At 41.4% G+C, this 20,093-nt stretch overlaps 1 protein-coding gene and 1 long non-coding RNA gene across 4 annotated transcripts in view; one reads left to right on the forward strand and one right to left on the reverse strand.

Annotated features, from left to right (window-relative positions):
- The window catches only part of MAX (MYC associated factor X), a 28,033-nt gene that overhangs the window by 946 nt on the left and 6,994 nt on the right, over nucleotides 1–20,093 (forward strand). Inside the window, exons 1-2 of one of the 3 annotated variants that reach the window (XM_011949759.1) lie at nucleotides 41–178; nucleotides 7,868–7,975. In XM_011949759.1, coding sequence (XP_011805149.1) covers nucleotides 95–178; nucleotides 7,868–7,975 — 192 coding nt within the window. In that variant the 5' untranslated portion in view covers nucleotides 41–94. Of the gene's footprint in view, nucleotides 1–40; nucleotides 179–7,858; nucleotides 7,976–20,093 lie in introns of those variants that run through there. The other 2 variants (XR_001002647.1, XM_011949760.1) reach the window with 2 other exon arrangements.
- LOC105517268 lies at nucleotides 7,340–11,740 on the reverse strand. The gene is made up of 3 exons (XR_001002648.1): nucleotides 11,639–11,740; nucleotides 11,001–11,113; nucleotides 7,340–8,051 (listed from the first exon to the last, which is right to left on the reverse strand). It is a non-coding gene; the product is annotated as an uncharacterized LOC105517268 (long non-coding RNA).

Consider the following 20,093-nt stretch of genomic DNA (forward strand, 5'->3'; position numbering starts at 1 on the left):
GTGGGGGCAAGGGGTGGGGAGGGAGGAAGGGGTGTCGGGCTGACTCCCCACCCTCCGCTTCCTCTGCCGCCGGCATTTTCTTTCTTATTATTGAATGTTAAGTGTAAAAATAACTTCTATATTTTCTATTTTTTTTTCTCTCTTATTCCAGGAAGAGCAACCGAGGTTTCAATCTGCGGTACGTCTCCTACTCTCCATTTCATTTTTATTTCCGTTCAGTTCTATTCCTTTTTGGGGTCAGAGAGAAAAAGAGATCGTACTGTTACTTTTAATATTGTAGTAAATCACTAATGTTAACCACTAAGGTGAAGTGGGGCCTGGTTCCGGAGGGTGGGGGGTTGCAAATCCTATCATTCTAGATTCTCAGGTGATAAGTTCAGGGAGTAAGAGGAGCTGTATGCAAAGAATTGAATTGTTCTGTAGTTTTCAAATAGGGGATCCACCTGCCACTATGTAAGTGGAAATGAGAAATGCAGCATTCTGAAGTCAGTGGTAGTATTATTTCAGGGCAAAGTGGTCAGAAGATTTATTTAGGAACAAGTAGGTTTTAAACCATATCTGTATAATTGTGTGAAGCTGAAGCCACATGCAATAATCGCCTTTAACCAAGTCATGTGACTGCTATAGACCCCTAGAATCTAGCACAACGTGGTATTCTAACGCAAAAACTGGAAATGTAGAGGAGCCAAACGTTGCATCATCAGAGTGTCACATAAAGTTATTATGGTCTGATTCTCTGTATTGAAGAAGAGGTAAAGAAAATTTAAAAATAGCTGAAGAAAAGTGGCGTTGCAGAGACAGCTTTGCTGAAAGGTGATGGATGAGACCATATAATGTTATCAATAATTTCTTAGGGCTTTGATATTAATGTTCCCAGTAGATGGTTCTGTGGATTTAGATATGCACTAATTTCATGTCTTTGGAGTCTGAGACAGTAATATGGGTTTTTCATGGATAGATTAGAGGAGAAAAAAAGAAAACATATAGAATAAATCAGAATCAGAGGGGAAGAGAAATAAGTATATCAGAGTTCTAATATTTGAAATTGGGAACTAAGTAGGAAGTGTGTAGAATGGGGGTAAAAAATTTGAATGCCCATGAAGGCCATAAAGAATAAAGAAAGAAGAGGTGAGGACTTGGGTACTGGAGAGCAATGCCTCTTCTAAAAAGTCAGCCGCTACTGAATTCCAGTGGTTTGTTATGTAGGAGTGAAGGGTCAGTATTGCCAGATCTTCCTATTTTTTATTTTATTTTATTTTATTTATTTATTTTTGAGATAGAGTCTCGCTCTGTCACCAGGCTGGAGTGCAGTGGTGCTGTCTCGGCTCACTGCAACCTCCACCTCCTGGGTTCAAGCGATTCTCCTGCCTCAGCCTCCTGAGTAGCTGGGACTTCAGGTGCATGCCCCCACACCCAGCTAATTTTTGTATTTTTAGTAGAGACAGGGTTTCACCATGTTGGCCAGGCTGGTCTCGATCTCTTGACCTCGTGATCTGCCCACCTCGGCCTCCCAAAGTGCTGGAATTACAGGTGTGAGCCACCACGCCCGTCTGATCTTCCTATTTTTTAAGAAAGATTAGAAATCCAAAGCGTTATGTTATTTTTCTGATTTTTAAAATGATGTGTGGAACAACTGTTTGGGCTTGTTAGAATTTGCAGGATGTCACTTTGATACCTCTTGTATAAGAACTTAATAACCACAGGATAAAGGCAAGCCATCTCAGTTGTACCTGCTCTTCATTAGAGCAAGCAAAGATTATGCAGGTTGTCTAAGCAAATAGGCATTAAGAAAACTTATTTATTGAGAGCTGGTATTTTCTTAAAATCCGGGGATGTAGTTGTTCCAGAAATCTTAAAAATTATCCCTGGGTAATAGTCATTAAAGATAATTTGTTTTGTTTCATTTATCCTTGAAGTATTCTCATATACTTATGCATATATTTGAAAATTGAATTCCTTTTTTTCATTTACTTTTATCCTTCATGTTTGGGGCCTAGTCTGTTGAAAACTTTTTTTTTTTCCTGCAAGTCTCCAGTTGTAAAATCTGTGCTAGGGCTTGATCAGAGACAGAGGGTAAGGATCGTTAGGCTTCCTTTGCAGAATTATCCTTTGAATTGGAATTATACTGCATCATAGTAAGAGAAAGTTTTTTTTTTTTTTTTTTGGTGAAATTTTGGCTCACAGTTCTTGAAAGCTTTCTGCTTTTCAAAATATTCATCCACATGATTGTGGATGTAAATTTGTTTATTAAATTATTACAGTGTTTCTGCTTTCCTGGAATGCTAATCTCACTGCTTTGTCTAGATGTTTTTAGTTTGCTATTAAGGTGCCTAGGGTTTTTCCTTTTGATTTTCGGAGTAGGCAAGGGAAGTTGGTTTGACTCTTTGTTTTTAATTTAACACGTCTATTTGTTGAGATTTCTAAGTATTACTCTGCACAATATAATTACAACAGCAAGGAGAGAAGAAGCAGATGTGTTTTAGACAAATTTTACAGTGTATCAAACAACTATCGTGAATGTGTAGGGTAAAAAGGATTCCATTTTTTCCCCTCTGTGAATGCATCTGCTTACTTCTTAATATTTAATATAGATAATGAATATATTTTTTAAAATTTAAGAGGGAGCTATTCTTAAGTTTTGCCTTAAAAAAAGGTTTAAAAAAAGATATGGACTATGAACAACCAAATACTTAGGTATTTAGGACTACAGAAGAAGTTGAAAAAGTTATTTGAAAAATGTTCTGTGGATCCTAATATAAAAACATTCATGTATGTTTTATAATGTCACTACTATAATATCTAGGCCTTACTACATGAGAAATGTAAGATACTGAGAACAGAGTTAGGAAGTTAGGCTAACTAACAGAAAGTGAAACTGATTTGGCAAATATTTTTTTCTATTGCTTCAGTACAAACGGAAAACAGCTTCTCCAATGACCAGTAAGCTTTGTTAAAGGAAGTAACCCCAAAGAGTATTCTTATTACTAAATTCAGTACATCGCAAAATCCCACTGATGTTATCTTATTTTTATTATATTTTGGAGGGAAGAGGTTGCATTTTAAAGATAAATTTCTGGGACAGGTATATTATATTGCAAGAGCTTCCTTTTGCTTTCTTTCTGTTTGGGAAATTTCTTTAGGAAAGAGTGAAAGTATACAAGAAATGTATGGGTTAGTGTGTCGGTCAGGAAATGCAAGTTTTTTTCCAGTGACCATGCTTGATGGCACCTGAGTGAGTTGCAGTTGCAATGTGCCTATGAGGGGTTTGAAAACAGATTTGTGCAATTCTGCTTCTGGACCTTTCTGGTATGAAATATTTTTAACTTCTCAGAGCTCTTTGCTTCTTTAGGAATATTCAGAAGAGAACAAGCTTGGTAGCATGAGATTGGAATTCACTCAGGAAACTGCTGTCTGTTTTACCTGCAGTCAGTTGCATGACAGAAGTGCTGCACGATGCATGTACTTTTTCTCTGCTTAGAGTGTTGACAGTCATAACAGAAATGCCAGAGTGAGTTCCTAAATGTGCCTGTGTTAGAGTAAAAGTTGTTCTTATGTCTAAAAGAATTTTTCCAAGATGCCAGTAGTGGTGAAATCGTTGGTCAAAGAATTCAGCTTGGTTTTTAATTAAAATTTCCTGACTAAGGCATCCTTCTCTGAAATGGCTATGGTATGAGGCCCGGTTTGAATAACATTCGCCAGTTCTTTTAGGCACCAAATGAAAAAAGTTTGAAAACAAATACATACATTAGATAGTGTTGGAAATGTATACCAGGCAATCAGCTACAAGCAGGACAGATATTGGAAAATTGAAATCGATGTCTTTCTTTTAGGGAGCTTGGTGAGTTTATCTCATCCTACCTGCCCATTATTTTATGTTATAATTTTGGGGTTGATTAAAATGAGTATTTTAAGTTGTTTAGAAATTGAGCTTTATCTTATCTTGTTCTTATCTATCAGAAGTAAAAAATAGATCTTTTCGGATGAGATTTTTGGGTCTGTGTATTCTCAAGGGTCCTTAGTCTCTAATAAGAATAGCTTGATAAGAATCATAAGCAACACAAGCTTCCCTCTAAAATACAACCTTCACATTTTGTAAAGGTAGTAAATATTTAGTGGGCAACTAATTGCCTATGTGCTGAGAATTTTCTGTATTAGAATTGAGATGATTCCCCTTATAGGTGGGGTTATCTGTCAGGTAGCCTGCAAGACATGGCATTGTTCTGGAAAACCTTGTGCATCCTGGAATAATGAAGCGTTTATTTCCACATGCTATTTGTCTAGAACTTGGAGAAAATAAGCTTACTGACTGATGTGATGCCTTGAACAGAGATGCAGTCTCTGTGCAGTACGTTGGAAGGAAATAATTTTAAGAGATTTCCCTCAATTTTCAACAGACCTCCTTAGCCTAGATGACTTCCTGCCAACGTAGCAACTTCTTGGCTAACAAAATAATGTTTGCCTTCAACATCTAACAACACAAGATACACGGGCTTGGTAGTGTCAAAAATGGACAAATTGTAGGTGAAGATTTTTATTCTGGCTACCAGTGTGGAAAGTTGGGTAGAAATATAACTGAAAGGCTGAATAAAAACCTTGGCAGAGATGTCAAAGCTGGAAGTGATTTGGTGCAGGAGTTTCTGTTGAGCATCTGTGGACCACTGCATAGCCCCTTAGTATTTCTGTTAGGGATGCCCTGGAGGAAGGGTTTTCTGGCAGAAATCCAGATGTACAAATTCAGTGTACTAGAAGGGTGGGCAGTGTCCAGCCACTGTTCCCATAGGATGTATAGGGGAGATGTTTGGGAGCCTGCTGTACAGTCCAAGAATACCTCTGTTGTCTCTTAGAATAGGGCCTAATGAACTCCACAAGGGGCTTTCCGTACCATTCATTTTCATTATTGAACATCATTCTCAGTACAGGCTCATCTGAGTAGAGTTTTATTTGTTCAAGACAATTATTTGGCCCTGTTTTTTAAAACCAGTTTTGCATTTGTGGGAGGTTATTAGATGCCTTACAGTGGGAGTCTTCACTCAGTTTTTCTTCTTCAACTCTGAAATCTTGGCCCTCTCAGAAAGGGTTGCCAGCAAGCAAAGACAGTTAACAAGGCAGTGATAAAGCCTGCAAACTGGTCCTCCAATGGGGGTGGGGGTGAGGCGCGGGCAGTGTTATCGGGCTGGGTGGATCTGTGGTTTGGAAATATTTCCCACAGAATTCTCAGCCTCGTGTAAAGGTTTTTATGTTTTTCATGTGCTCTTTCAAAACATTAGTGATAGCATTTAATTCAGAGTTGCCTGGAATTAGGCTTGTTAGTTGTGTATGTTTTTAACTTGTTCTTTCAAATCAAGCTTGGGGAAGAGAAAAATACATCCTTGCCATTATCTCTGAGAGATTTAAAATTGACTCCAGTAGTAGCTCAGGGATGGACATGGCAGCAGGGATTGGTCTAAGATTCCACTCTTCTGCTAGTTAAATTGGGCCTGGAACCACTACAGAAATTCCATCCACTACTTTGAGAACAACAGTCCCCAGCCCAGGCTTTCTACCAGGCAGTGGACTGCTGCCTTTCCTTGTTGAGCCAACTTCTCAAACTTGGCCGGCTCCCCAGATGAGAAGCCAAGATTTCTGCTCATGATCTACAGCCAAGTTCACTTACGGTCCTCTAACCGAGAGACTTGTCCATTTGAGTCCTTTCAGAGCTCAGTGAATGGGAGGGGGTAGTGCACTGTGGGTATGATTTTGATGTTAGATTATACTTAGCTCCACCCCTTTAGTACAGGTCCACGTGAAACCAAGTGCAACTGCATTCTAGCCGTTTGAGATTTGCAGGGCTCTCCCAGAAAGAAAACAGACAATTAGGATTTTATTTGTATCAACAGGAGGGATTGTGGGTAATTCTGGTGCACAGCTCTTACCTGGGAGGAGGGCCAAGAATCAGGGTGATTTAGTAGACAGGAGTATCTTGGGCTGCTCTGGAGACCAAAGATGGGCGATTAATTTGCATGTAAATAAACCACCTTAGGTAGTATATAGCAAACAGGAGCTGCAGACACATGCCAAATGTTGTCTCTTGGCCTTTAAGCTCCTTAGGTATAGTCCCAGCCCAACTTATCTTTATGTAGATGATCAGAGGGAACAACAGGAAGTTCAAAAGGACTAGATAAATAGGTTTAATTCTGTTGAGCTATTTCATGCTACTGTTAGGAGGCATCTGTAATTTTGCTCTAAAGTTGTATGATACAGAGTACCTGCCTCTAGCCTCAGATTACCTGGTGTTCCAAGCTTGACTGTCCTCAGCTTCTCTGTAATATTTCATATGTCACTATAGTTCAGTAAACATTCATTTTACAGTGAAACCAGACTTAACAAGATTAGAACAACTTTAGAAGTGCTCCAGGCATCTGCCCCCAAAAGAGAGAGATGCTGTGGAGAACCATGGTTGTCATGGGAACCTTATGTCCAGTTCAATAGAGCTGTAGAAGAGGTGCTATGCTTAAGAGACCAGGAAGTACTCAGATGACCACAGGTGCTCCCAGCCTCCTCTTCCTCTGTAATGACTAGGACTTTTAGGATTAAATAACAGGAGAATTTCAAGTCCTTTCATTCTCACAACTCTTGATAGGTTTTTGTCTGTACATCTTCTCTAGTACAAGGATTCATGTGAGGCAGCATTATTCTTGTGCTAAGCCAAGACATTTACTCTTGTTCCATTTTTTGAATTTCTGGCCTCCTGTGTGTGTAGATTTAAGCTACCTGAACTTCCCATATGCAAACTTGCTCTCTAGGTTAGCTCAATGCAACCATGTGCATTCAAGGTGAATGTTCAATGTATAATTTGCATAATTCTCAGTGTAGGTGTGATGAAGTTCTTCTTGCTTTGGGTTTGTGTTCCTTTTGGAAGGGATACCCCTCTGATGGGGGCCTGCTGAAGTGCACTTACCGTGCTCTCCAGCACTGTCTCTTCTGCCTGAAGCCAGAGCATTTTGCGATTCCTGATTTGGTGTTGGCAGTTTTCGTCCATCTCCAGCTGACTGTTCTTTGTGATTACAAGTAGGCTAAGACTTTGACTTGGATATTTAGATACTGCCAAAGTAGCCTGACCTGCCACAGGTGCCTGAGGGAATTTATTCTGAGTATGTGGTGTCAGAAAGTGTGCCCTCTAAGAACTGCCTGTCTGGCACTGCCTGTGTGCGGGAAAGCCCTTGGCAGGATAGCACCTTGGATCTACTTTTAAAAAACAGGAACTCAGAATTCAGTTGTCCTCTTATCAGCTCTGTCATAATGATCTCAGATTCATGCATCTAGGTTTTATAGAGGTTTTAGTTTCTATTACATGATTTGAGGAGAAGATCTTAAACTAGTGCCTTTTAGTGGGCTTGGGGCTCATGGTGATGGTTTCACATGAAAGAAGCACCAGTGACTTAACTCTTTTTTCCCCTGGACACCCATCTGGGGAATCTCTTACAGTGGAGGTGATCACATCTTAAGAAGGGGCCACTGGAGCTTTCTCTAGTCACTTCCTAACCACAGACTGGTGGCTCTTCTGTCACATAAGCAAGTTGAGGGGGGGACCACTGATGTTACAGGAGAGTCACACTTTGTTCCCCTGAATAACTTTTATTTTACTTATGCATGAGCTGGATGCATCGAGCTACTTTGGATGTTCCTGTCGCAAGCCTTGCTCACCCCTTTCTCCCCCTTTAGCAGAGCCTAATTCTGGAGACTCCTAACTGCCCACCTCGAGAAATCCTTCCCAGTCCACTCACCAGGGACAGTGCTGACAGCGTGTACTTCCAGGCTATACCCCACCCACCTTGTACCAAGCAAAAGGAGTGACATTCCTAATGTGTTCTTTCTCCCATTCTTCTAGGCTGACAAACGGGCTCATCATAATGCACTGGAACGAAAACGTAGGGACCACATCAAAGACAGCTTTCACAGTTTGCGGGACTCAGTCCCATCACTCCAAGGAGAGAAGGTGAGTTTCTTGAGAAAGCTGAGTAGCTGGCCACTACTAGCTTTTAACTTGTTGCGGAGCTTAGGAGAGCACTCACCTATTGGGAAGGAAATGTAGTCAGAGATATTCAGGTAGCATGGTTGCCTTATTTTTTGACTGTTTGGAGGATCACCACACGCCTTACCTACTCCAGTTTATCCTTAACAAAACATGTCAGATATAATGGAGCTATTTGTAAGATATCGGTAGGAGTCATCTTTCTAAATTTGTATTATTTGTAATAAATTCAAGAAATTATAACTATATACTGTAGTGTAAAGGGTGGCCCAGAGTTCATTTGGGATAACAGTAAAGATTCCAGAGGTGGTTAATACCCTAGACCTCCATGAGAATTTCTTTCCTGTGGTTCAAGGTTAATACTTATTGTAAATGAGCACTTGCAGAAATGCATATATGCATATATGTTAAAAGCAACCTGGGCACCATTGATTTTCTAGCTCCAATAATTGTTATTTCCAAGGTGTATAAAGAGCATTTTAAGCTGTGGGACAAAAGACTTGAGTGAAGAGACATGTTCATGTGAAATAGAAAAAAATAACCATTCTTCCCCACTCCCTTCTGGAACCTAGCGTTTTCCCTGGAGGGCTAGGCACCAGCTGTTTCTACATTTTAAAAACAAAATTAGAAGCTTTGAGTAAAAGCCTATGGGTTAGGGTCACTCCCTGGAATTTGGAGAAAACATCTGTACAGCTAGTTCCATCCTTGACAGAGAGTGTAGTTGTCTGCAGCAATTCAGTGGAATAACTGGCAAGCTGGGAAGAGGACCTACGTTTTTGCTTTAGTGATCCAGTGTTTTATAAAGAAGCAACTATTCTGTTAAGAACAATTTTTGCTTTTGAGTGCACTTTGATTTAGTTCTGTGGTGGGGGTCCTGGATTTGTTTGGCTATCCAAGATCAAATATGGAACCCTTATGCTTTCATTTTTTATATTGTCACTCTGGTCAGTTATATGCTCTATCCTTTATCTAAGGTGTGGCTTTCCATGTGGCGGAAACACGGAGAAGATGTGACCTTTATAAAGAACAAAACAAGCCATGTGCATACCTGGTATTGCAAAACCAGAATTTGTCATGGGTTAAGCGTACTAAGTGTGGACTTGATTTAATGACCTTAAACCAAAGTACTTACCTGGAATAACAACCTTCCCGAGTACAACACTAAGTACCACAGAAATCTTTATGACTAGAGACAGACTCACCCCTTTAGTCAAAGTAAACACATGCCAAAGATTATCTCTTAGGCTTCATTGACCTGTTGACAGTTGGTGCTTATTCCTGTACCATAGTATCCATTAAAATTGCTTTAGTAAACTATATGGACAAGAGCTGCCTTCTCCTAAGTCTCACATCTAACCAGGAGTGGCACTGGGGCAATGTTTCTCGGGGTGAATTGTGGACCACCCACATCAGATTCACTACTGAATCAGCCTTTCTGGAGGGAAGCCTGGGAATCTGTATTTATAACAAGCAGTCAGATGATTCTTAGGCATTCTTAACTTTGAATACATTGGGAGAGGTGGATCACAGGATCACAACTATACCTTTTCCTTATCCAGCCTGTTGTACAATGCCATAACATTCTTCCTTAACTCCTTATAATTACATTCTTCTAAATCATAGTTTCTCCTTTCTTTCTTCAAGGAAGTTGAAGGTTTGAATTTGGTACTCTTACAGAGGGAATAATTTGTCCTTTGTTGTGGCTCATTTATTTACTCATTCATGCCATTCAACACATATTTACTGAGGGTCCACCAGCTGCCAGGTACTATTCTAGATACTGGGAATACAGCAGTAAACAAAACAGACAATAACAGGAGTTCTTGCTCTGATGAGGAAATGATAAAAAAAAGAAGAATTAAAAATATATGTATTATGTCAGGTAAGTACCATGGAGAAAAACAGGGAAGAAGAGTTGCAATTTTAATTATGGCAGAGAAGAAGAGTGTTGCTGGCAAACCTTTGAACAAAGCGAAGCAAAGAATAGTGCATCTGTCTGGTAATGAGCATTCCAGGCAGAGGAAAGGCAAGTGTGGTAGCACTGAGACAGGAACCTGTAAGCATTCCTGGGCCAGGCAGGGAAAACAAAGAGGCCAGAGTAGCTAGAGTGGAATGAGTGAAGGGATGGTGGCAGGAGATAAGTAGCAGCACTAGGAGAGAGGAGTGGTCCAGGGGAACCAGATTCAAGAGCCAGTCAGCACAACCCCAGTTTGAGAATTTACTAGATACCATTCTAATTTCCGAATCCTCCTATGCTTTGTTACAATCCAAATATGTCCTACTGACAGTGAATGAAGGAAATGTCTGTAAGCTCTCAACCTCTTCCTCTTTAAAAAGCAAGCTGCCAGCACTGTTTCATAGGTGCTGTGAGTCTAACAGAATACTTTGGTCCCTCAGACTTATGAGTTCTCACTAAACGTGGTGTTTTTTAAAATGTGGTATTTGAACCAAAGGAAATGGGCTCATTCTTAGATTGTGGTAATTAAGGTTATGACATTATGTAAATAATCATGAGATGATTATTTTACCATGTGAATTTTGGGAACCTTAGATTCTTAAAGGGAAATTTAGGTCTGTCTGTGTTCCAGTCTCCTTTGACTTAAGCATCTTTATGTTCCAGCTGACTTCTTCCTTAGCATTTGGATTATCTGTCATATGTGTAAGCTTTTTGTTTTTTAAAGAGAAAGCAATATATTAATTGAATTGGATCCTAACCAATAATAGGGAATACTTGTTTAAAAAAGAAAGAAGGCTTTAAATGTGGGACCCAAACTCTATATACCCTTTGTTTTCTGTATTTCTACTATAAATTAAACATTTAAAAAAATGGTTGGCCAGGCGTGGTGGCTGATGCCTGTAATACCAGCACTTTGGGAGACTGAGGCAAGTGGATCACTTGAACCCAGGAGTTTGAGACCAACCTGGGCAACATGGCAAAACCATGTCTCTACAAAAAATACAAAAATTAGTTGGGCGTGGTGGTGCTTACCTGTAGTCCTGGCTACCTGGGAGGCTGTGGTGGGAGGATCACTTGAGTCTGGGAGGTCCGGGCTGCAGTGAGCCGTAATGGCACCACTCCAGCCTGGGCGATAGAGTGAGACCCTGTCTCAAAAAAATAAAAATAAATAAAAAAAAGAATTACCTTTTTCTTGAGGAAAAAAATCAGTAATAATTGACACTCTATTGCAATGTAAAATTAAATCCACACAGCAGTTGTATAAGGTATGGTACTGTTATTAGACAGTTATTACTGCTATTGCTCCTGTCAGTGTTATTAATAGGCTCAAGATCATTATCCCATCTGTAGCAGGACAGGGGCTAGAACTCAGGATTGCCAATTAATTGCCAAGTTCCATCTTTTTCCTGTACCATATGCGTAAACAGTTTAAGGATATTTTAAAGAAATCTTGCTTAAATACTTATATCTTGTCATTGTCCTGGGAGCTTCCCCTGGATAGGCCTGTTAATCTTGGCAGTGTGTCATACCACGGCTACTATAAAAATACTCTCCTCTGAGGTGGCATATGTAGGTAACACTGAAGTGCAGCGTATTAAGGATCATTTAAAGTCTGTAATTTCTTTCTGCGTTCACATAGTTGCTCTGAGCCCAAGAAAATAGACCATTACAGTTGGTGGTTCATTTGGGTTTTGCCATAGGTCCCAGTGTTAACAAGTAGACCCTCGAACTCTATTGTTGGAGTCTTTTGTGTTCCTTGCAGTTTCTCCACTGTACATGGAGCCCGCTGGGAACAATAGGACGGAATTAGAACCATCAGCCAGCCAACCAGAGTAATGGAGTGAGGGCAAGATCAGTTGTCAACTGTGGCCCCATTTTTTTTTTTTTGGTTTTACAGAGATGTTACTTTTACAGAAAGTATTAGTTAAGTGTCCTTGCTTGGGTACTAGGGAGTGTTACACAATGGTTCACTGGCACTAAGCTCACTATTTATGTTGGGGAGCAAGACCTGATAGCCAGCCCATCATTTTGCCTTTACATGGGAGTATACTTCTGTCCTCCATCTCGTAAGCCCCAGTACCTGAGCCAGAATGATTATAACGAATCACACTGTCTCTTTATCATGGATGGCTTTAGCAGTAGGTTATTTTCATCATTGCCATTTGTAGCTCTACAGTGGTTTATAGAAATTTCTCATCTTTTAAGTCTCTCCCTCAGTGCCTGTTATTATCAAACTCATTGCTCTCTCAGGCAGTTGAGCTCTGCATTTCTCCCTTATGGGGAGAACTGTGTTGAAGAGAGAGAATATAACTTCAAATGAAAATGAACAGAATTTCTTGATTTCAAGATGAGAATTTGAGGGCACTGCCTTTTTCAGTTCCCATCAGAGATTCTGGCTCATAGTAGGTTCTCAGTAAATTGTGGTGGTGAAGAGAGCCAGAGGAAAGAGCATGCTTGCTCAGCCATTAAAGAAAACAGCAACAGTCAACATTATATGCTTAACTATATAAGTGAGACTCTGTGAGTGCTATGGAGGTTCAAAGACATAATAGATGGTGTCTACCCTTGAGGGTCTTGCTCTCTTACTCGGAAAGAGGATTACACCTAACAATTAACAGTAATGAGATAACATGCTGAGCATCAGATAAGAGCTTTACATTGAGTTAATCTCAGTTTCATTTCCATTAAAATCTGGTTTTCTTAACAGGTAGATGTTGAAACCAAATATTAATAGTTCCTTTATGGCAGGGAACATGGTTCTTAAGGATAAAGGCTCTCATAGCATTTATACTTTTATGTGCACACATTTATATATTATACTTAATATATGTGGTTTTACATATATTTGTGTGATTATTTAATGACTGTCTGCTGCCACTACACTATAATAAGTACCATGGGCCGGGCGCAGTGGCTCAAGCCTGTAATCCCAGCACTTTGGGAGGCCGAGACGGGCGGATCACGAGGTCAGGAGATCGAGACCATCCTGGCTAACACGGTGAAACCCCGTCTCTACTAAAAATACAAAAACTAGCCGGGCGAGGTGGCGGGTGCCTGTAGTCCCAGCTACTCCGGAGGCTGAGGCAGGAGAATGGCGTAAACCCGGGAGGCGGAGCTTGCAGTGAGCTGAGATCCGGCCACTGCACTCCAGTCCAGGTGACAGAGCGAGACTCCACCTCAAAAAAAAAAAAAAAAAAAAAATAAGTACCATGAAGGCAGGGAAAATGTCTCCTTTTGGTTATATTCCTTCCCTCAGTGCCTGCACATAGTAGGGAGCATAGTGAATGTTTATTAACTGAGGGGAGGAATCCCCCATCACCCTGGCCACATTATTTTGAGAGATGGCTCATTCCTGTTGATGGTTTTAAGGCTGACAGTTCATTTGGTAACCTGTGTCTATAGCATATCTGAGCTGCTGGAGGGATTATCTTTTACACGAAATGTTAACCACAGTCCTATCCACTTCTCATTACTCATTAAGGTTATATTAGCTGGCCAGACTCCAAGTTGGACAATTATCTTTTTAAAGGTTCTACATCTAAAATTGTTGCCCATAGTTGCCCACATCTCCCTTAGGCTCCAGGCTCAGCAATTGTAAATGCATTTAATTTCTTATAAATTATTTGCGTGCTGCTGAAAACCTCCAAGGGCTTTTCATTGCCCATTTAGGTAAGGACTGGTATTCCATGTTCTGTAAATAAGGTACCCAGCTTGCCCACTGGCTTTTTCACCACCTTCCTGCCATTAACCTTCCAGTTACTGTACACCCTTGTATTAGTCCGTTTTCATGCTGCTGATACAGACATAGACTGGGCAATTTACAAAAGAAAGAGGTTTAACGGACTTATAGTTCCAAGTGGCTGGAAGGAAGCCTCCCAGTTGTGGCGGAAGGCAAGGAGGAGCAAGTTATGTCTTACATGGATGGCAGCAGGCAAAGAGAGAGAACTTGTGCAGGGAAACTCCTGTTTTTAAAACCATCAGATCTTGCAAGACTTATTCACTATCATGAGAACAGCACCGGAAAGACCTGTCCCCATAATTCAATTACCTCCCACCGAGTTCCTTCCACGACACATGGGAATTGTGGGAGTTACAATTCAAGATGAGATTTGGGTGGAGACACAGCCAAACTATATTATTCCGCCCCTGGCCCCTCCCAAATCTCATGTCCTCACATTTCAAAACCAATCGTGCCTTGCCAACAGTCCCCCAAAGTCTTATTTCTGCATTAACTAAGAAGTCCACGGTGCAATGTCTCTTCTGGGACAAGACAAGTCCTTTCTGCCTATGAGCCTGTAAAATCAAAAGCAAGTTAGTTACTTCGTAGGTAGAATGGGGGTACAGGCATTGGATAAATACAGCCATTCCAAATGGGAGAAATTGGTCAAAAAAGGAGCTACAGGACTCATGCAAGTCCGAAATCTAGCAGGACTGTCAAATCTAAAAGCTCTGTAATGATCTTTGACTCCATGTCTCACATAGAGGTCATGCTGATACAAGAAGTGGGTTTCCTTGGTCTTGCGTAGCTCTACCCCTGTGGCTTTGCAAGGTACAGCCCCCTTCTTGGCTGCTTTCACAGGCTGGCATTGAGTGTCTGTAGCTTTTCCAGGTGCACAGTGCAAGCTGTCAGTGTATCTACCATTTTGGGGTCTGCAGGATGGTGGCACTCTTCTCACAGCTCCACTAGAGAGTGCCCCAGTAGAGACTCTATGTGGGGGCTCTGACCCCACATTTTCTGTCTGCAATGCCCTAGCAGAGGCTCTCCATGAGGGCCCTGTCCCTGCAGCAAACTTCTTCCTGGACATACAGGTGTTTCCATACTCCATCCTCTGAAATCTAGGCAGAGGTTCCCAAACCCCGATTCTTGACTTCTGTGCACTCCCAGGCTCAGTACCATGTGGAAGCTGCCAAGGCTTAGGGGCTTGCACCCTCTGAAGCCACAACCTGAGCTCTAAATTGGGCCCTTTCAGCCACGACTGGAGTGGCCGGGATGCAGGGCACCAAGTCCCTGGGCTGCGCACAATATGTGGACCCTGGGCCCAGCCCACAAGACCAGTTTTTCCTCCTAGGCCTCTGGGCCTATGATGGGAGCAGCTGCTGTGAAGATCTCTGACATGTCCTGCAGACATTTTCCCCCATTGTCTTGGGGATTAACATTCGGCTCCTCATTACTTATGCGCCTTGAATTTCTTCTCAGAAAATGGGATTTTCTTTTCTATCACATTGTCAGGCTACAAATTTTCCGAACTTTTATGCTCTGCTTCCCTTAAAAAACTGAATGCCTTTTACAGCACCCAAGTCACCTCTTGAATGCTTTGCTGCTTAGAAATTTCTTCCTCCAGGTACCCTAACTCATCCCTCTGAAGTTCAAAGTTCCACGTATCTCTAGGGTAGGGGCAAAATGCTGCCATTCTCTTTGCTAAAACATAACAGGAGTGACCTTTGCTCTAGTTCTCAACAAGTTCCTCATCTCCATCTGAGACCACCTCAGCTTGGACTTTATTGTCCATATCATTATAAGCATTTTGGGCAAAGCCATTCAACAAGTCCCTAGGAAGTTCAAAACTTTCCCACATTTTTCTGTCTTCTGAACCCTTCAAATTGTTCCAACCTCTGGCTGTTACCCAGTTCCAAAGTTGCTTCCACATTTTCAGGTATCTTTTCAGCAGTGCCCTACTCTACTGGTACCAATTTACTGTATTTAGTCTATTTTCATTCTGCTGTTAAAGACATACCTGAGACTGGGCAATTTACAAAAGAAAGATTTAATGACTTACAGTTTCATATGGCTGAGGAGGCCTCACAATCATGGTGGAAGGCAAGGAGAAGCAAGTCACATTTTACATGCATGGCAGCAGGCAAAGAGAGCTTGTGCAGGGAAACTCCCTTTTTTTTTTTTTTTTTTTTTTTTTTGAGACAGAGTCTTGCTCTGTCACCCAGGCTGGAGTGCTGTGGCCGGATCTCAGCTCACTGCAAGCTCCGCCTCCCGGGTTCACGCCATTAGCTGGGACTACAGACGCCGCCACCTCGCCCAGCTAGTTTTTTGTAGTTTTTAGTAGAGACGGGGTTTCACCGTGTTAGCCAGGATGGTCTCGATCTCCTGACCTCGTGATCCGCCCGTCTCGGCCTCCCAAAGTGCTGGGATTACAGGCTTGAGCCACCGCGCCCAGCGGGAAACTCCCATTTTTAAAACCATCAGATCTCATGAAATTTATTCACTATCGCCAGAACAACATGGGAAAGACCAGCCCCCATGATTCAGTTACCTCTCACCAGGTTCCTCCCACAACACATGGGAATTGTGGGAGTTAAATTCAAGATGAGATTTGGGTAGGGACACAGCCAAACCATATCAACCCCTCTTCTGTTTGCTCAGGAATTTCATTCTCAGCTAATCTGAGTTCTTTGCTTTTCTCAAGGTCCAACTCCAGCCACACTGCCCAGGTGACTTGGGGGTTCCATATTGATGAGCCCTGCTCACAAGATCTACCTGCAGTCTGTCCTCTATTTCCTGCCTGAGTTCCCCCCTTCCCTCAGTCTCCAGCTCCTTGCCTTAGAGACCCATATCAAATACTGCCCCACCCTTAGAACCCTCGCATGAACCTCTGTGGCCTTTTGTGGGACCTCTCCTCTGACTCCCTAATTTCTGTGATTATCTTATCACCTAACTAAATGGTATGCTCCTGTAGGGCAGGAATCTAATTATTCCTTCTGGGAGACTGTCATACAGAATGGGAGAGGTCGCACTCCCCCAGGAGTACTAGAGAGCTCTTCACCTAACATTTTTTGCATCTTGAGATTCAGAAGGATAGGGATTGATTACCAGGCCTTGACTTTAGCATTTTTTTTTTCTCCAACAAAGTTGCAAAAACTTCAGAAAAATGGTAAGAAGAAAAAACATGAGTCCTTCCTTCCTGTAACACAACTACAGCCTTCTCTTTGATCCTGTGACAAATGCTGCCCAACAGAAATTTAGTGTGAGTCACAAATGCATTTTAAATGTAACTTAAATAAAATTTTCGAGTAGAACCAATTAAAAAGTTAAACAGGTGAAAATTTGAATAATATAATTTATTTAGCCTAATATTCAAAAATAAATATGATCTCAACATGTAATCAATATATTTAAAATTATTCATTCACCAAGTCTTTAGATTCAACTTAACAGCACATCTCAGTTCCGAGTACTCACATTTCAAATGTTTATTAGCCAGCCACATGTGGCTAGTGACTATCAGATCAGATAGTATAATCCAAAAATAGACTCTCCGTACCCCGCTGCCCCATTTAATGTGACTGAATTAGTCATCATCTTAGAGTGGATGTGAAAAGAAACCTGCCTCCTTTTTTTCTCCCCAAAAGCTGCTGTTGTTCAATCCATGGATTTATTGATGGAGTCTAAGAAGCAAGGAAATACAGTGTTATCAATTTGTGTATTCCTTCCTGGTCTCTTCATCTACATGCTTCCCACAGGGAAAGTGCTATTTATAGCTTGCTGCTTTTACATAATATATTTTTTCCCCAGATCATATAGTGTGCTCATGTTTAGTCATTAGGCATGTTTCTTTTGGGCAATTGGGGCTGCATTCAGTTTTTAAAATTTATAATTAATATGGTGATGGACATCTCTGTATATGTAGCCATTTCCATAGATTCCAAGAAGTTGGATTTTTGGGTTGAGGGGTATGAGCATCTGACCTTTTTCCGTGTATTGCCAAAATGCTTTCCAAGAGGATTGTTTTTATATCCTCTTTCTTCCACTTCTTTTTTTAAGCAAATTCTAGAGTAGTCTTTTGGTAGTGTTTTGAGAGTACCAGTTTCATTATCACTGGAATTTTTTTTTGGAAGAGGGTGACTAATTCAGTAAACAAAGGTTATTCCTTCTGAAATTAATTGCTTTTCCACATGTTTACTAACTAGCTCTATTTCCTCTTTTGGAAATTGTGTACTCCTGTCCTTCTTTGTCAAAGTTCGATGCAGAAATGCCACGCCTTCATTTCAAGCTACAAAGGGCACAAGAAAAAATCATGAAAGATTTAAAAAAGGATTGTTTTGACTCCTTAAACAAATGTCTTACTCCTGGCTTTAATTAAGCTGCTTGCAGGGCTGATAGCTCTGCTTTCTCTGGTGATCAACAAAATGGTCCTGTGGCTGGGGAGGCCCTGGCAGCAGGAAGCCTTCAAGGAGCCATGGGTCTGTGCTGACTCTGACCTTACAACCTTCCAGGCTCCCTTGCTGGCATTGATGGGGTTCCATTTTTGAATGAACTAGTTTAATGTGGATCCAGATTTATTGTGCATATTCTTTCGTTTTGGTTTTCAAAAGATGGCTTATTCACGTGGAAATGTACACCAGTTTAGCCCTGGGCCCTCCCTTTACCTTCATATGTATAAAAGCTTACACAGTTTTCAGAAAATAAATTGTTTCATTTTCTCTAAAATAACTAGGGAAAAATAAAACAGATGTCAGTTGTTGAGTCCAGCAGTACCTCTTTTTTCATCCCTCCAGATATGGCATGTTGGTTCTTAGGGAAACAAGACAGCTGTAACATCAGCCCACTGGCATCTGTTTTTGGCACTGAAGAGGAAAAGTGTTCAGTAGAGTTAAGATTATTGTTTCTCACGTCAGCACTGGGACCCTAGGGAAGGGCAGTGGTGTTCCTAATGTTAACAATCTAGCACTACTGTTCTTTTCCTCACCTCTCCCCACCCACTTTCTAAAACAACTTGAATTTTTACAGAAATCCAAGTTACTGTGATAAGATTTATAACTCCAGAAATGTTTGGAACTCTTGCCTTACATTGAACATTTTTGAGAACCATTACCTTAAATGAGATTTAATAACCTTAGACTTCATCTGAAGCATCAGTGCTAACAACTTCAGGAGTCATTTGGGGCCTTAAATGGTTCTATTTAGAGTCCACATCTTTTGGGTTTGGGGCCTTTTGTGACATACGTAGTCGATTCTTGGTGTGATGTGTGGAGTGGGTGGATGCTGTTCAAAAGCAGAGGTCTGACAGTGGGCGCTTCTGCTTGAGAGGGTTGCCCTTCCCTCTGTCTGCTTACTGCCTTGGGAGGGAATGCAAATGGACACGCAGCTGCAGGATGAACAGTAGGAGGGACAGGAACCTGCCAGACCCTCTGCCACACCCTGGGTCTTCTGCATTCTTCATTTTGCTTTTATCCTTCCGGGCTGCCAAAAGGTAATGAAGCCAGCAGTACTGTGGGAAGCTGACATCCCCCACCTAACCTTCCACTTCCGCCCTCCAGACCAGATGGTTAGGTCATTTCTCCCAAGCTAGCTTGCATCTTAAGGCTTTTCTTCTCAATGTGTTTCTGCTAGAAGCCTGTTTAATTCTCACCTGTCTTTAAAATAAAAAAAAGAAAGAAAAATAACCTTCCTTCAGTGCTGCTATCTTGCTATTACAAACTACCGGTTTTCACTTTTTTTTTTTTTTTTTTTTTGATAGAGGGTCTCACTCTGTTGTTCAGGCTGGAGTGTGTTGGCACAAGCATGTCTCACTGCAGATTCAGCCCCATGGGCTCAAGAGATCCTCTCACCTCCGCCTCTCAAGTAGCTGGGACCACATTTGTGTACCACCATGCCCAGCTAATCTTTTGATTTTTTAATAGAGCCTGTGTGTCTTGCTGTGTTTTCTAGGCTGGTCCCCAACACCTGAGCCCAAGTGGTCCTCCCACCTCAGCCTCCCAGGGTGCTGGGATTACAGGCATGAGCCACCTCACCTAGCCTACTTCTTACCTTTCAACCAAATTTTGAAGACTAGTCTTCATCATTGCCTTACTTGCAACTCAATTCCTACACCTGTTACCCGTGCAGAGACAATTTACCATTGGGCTTTGGCTGTCACCCCTCCAAGAAAACCACGTTCACTAGGGTCTTCCATTGACGTCCTTGTAGGCAAATCAGGTGACTCTTTCGTGGTCCTTTTCCTCCAACTTTCCCCTCCATGACAACACTGTCCCTGCAATTCTATTGATTTTTTTAAATTAGTTCCATAGCTTCCCCTATGTTCCCAAAATATCAGTATTCTGGAGGCTTGGATTCAAATCCTGACTCAACTTCCTACTAGTTTACAAAACATTGGGTAAATTACAACTCTGTGT

The sequence above is a fragment of the Colobus angolensis genome, unplaced genomic scaffold (assembly GCF_000951035.1).
Source record: "Colobus angolensis palliatus isolate OR3802 unplaced genomic scaffold, Cang.pa_1.0 Scaffold3, whole genome shotgun sequence".
In the NCBI taxonomy this organism is placed as follows: domain Eukaryota; kingdom Metazoa; phylum Chordata; class Mammalia; order Primates; family Cercopithecidae; genus Colobus; species Colobus angolensis.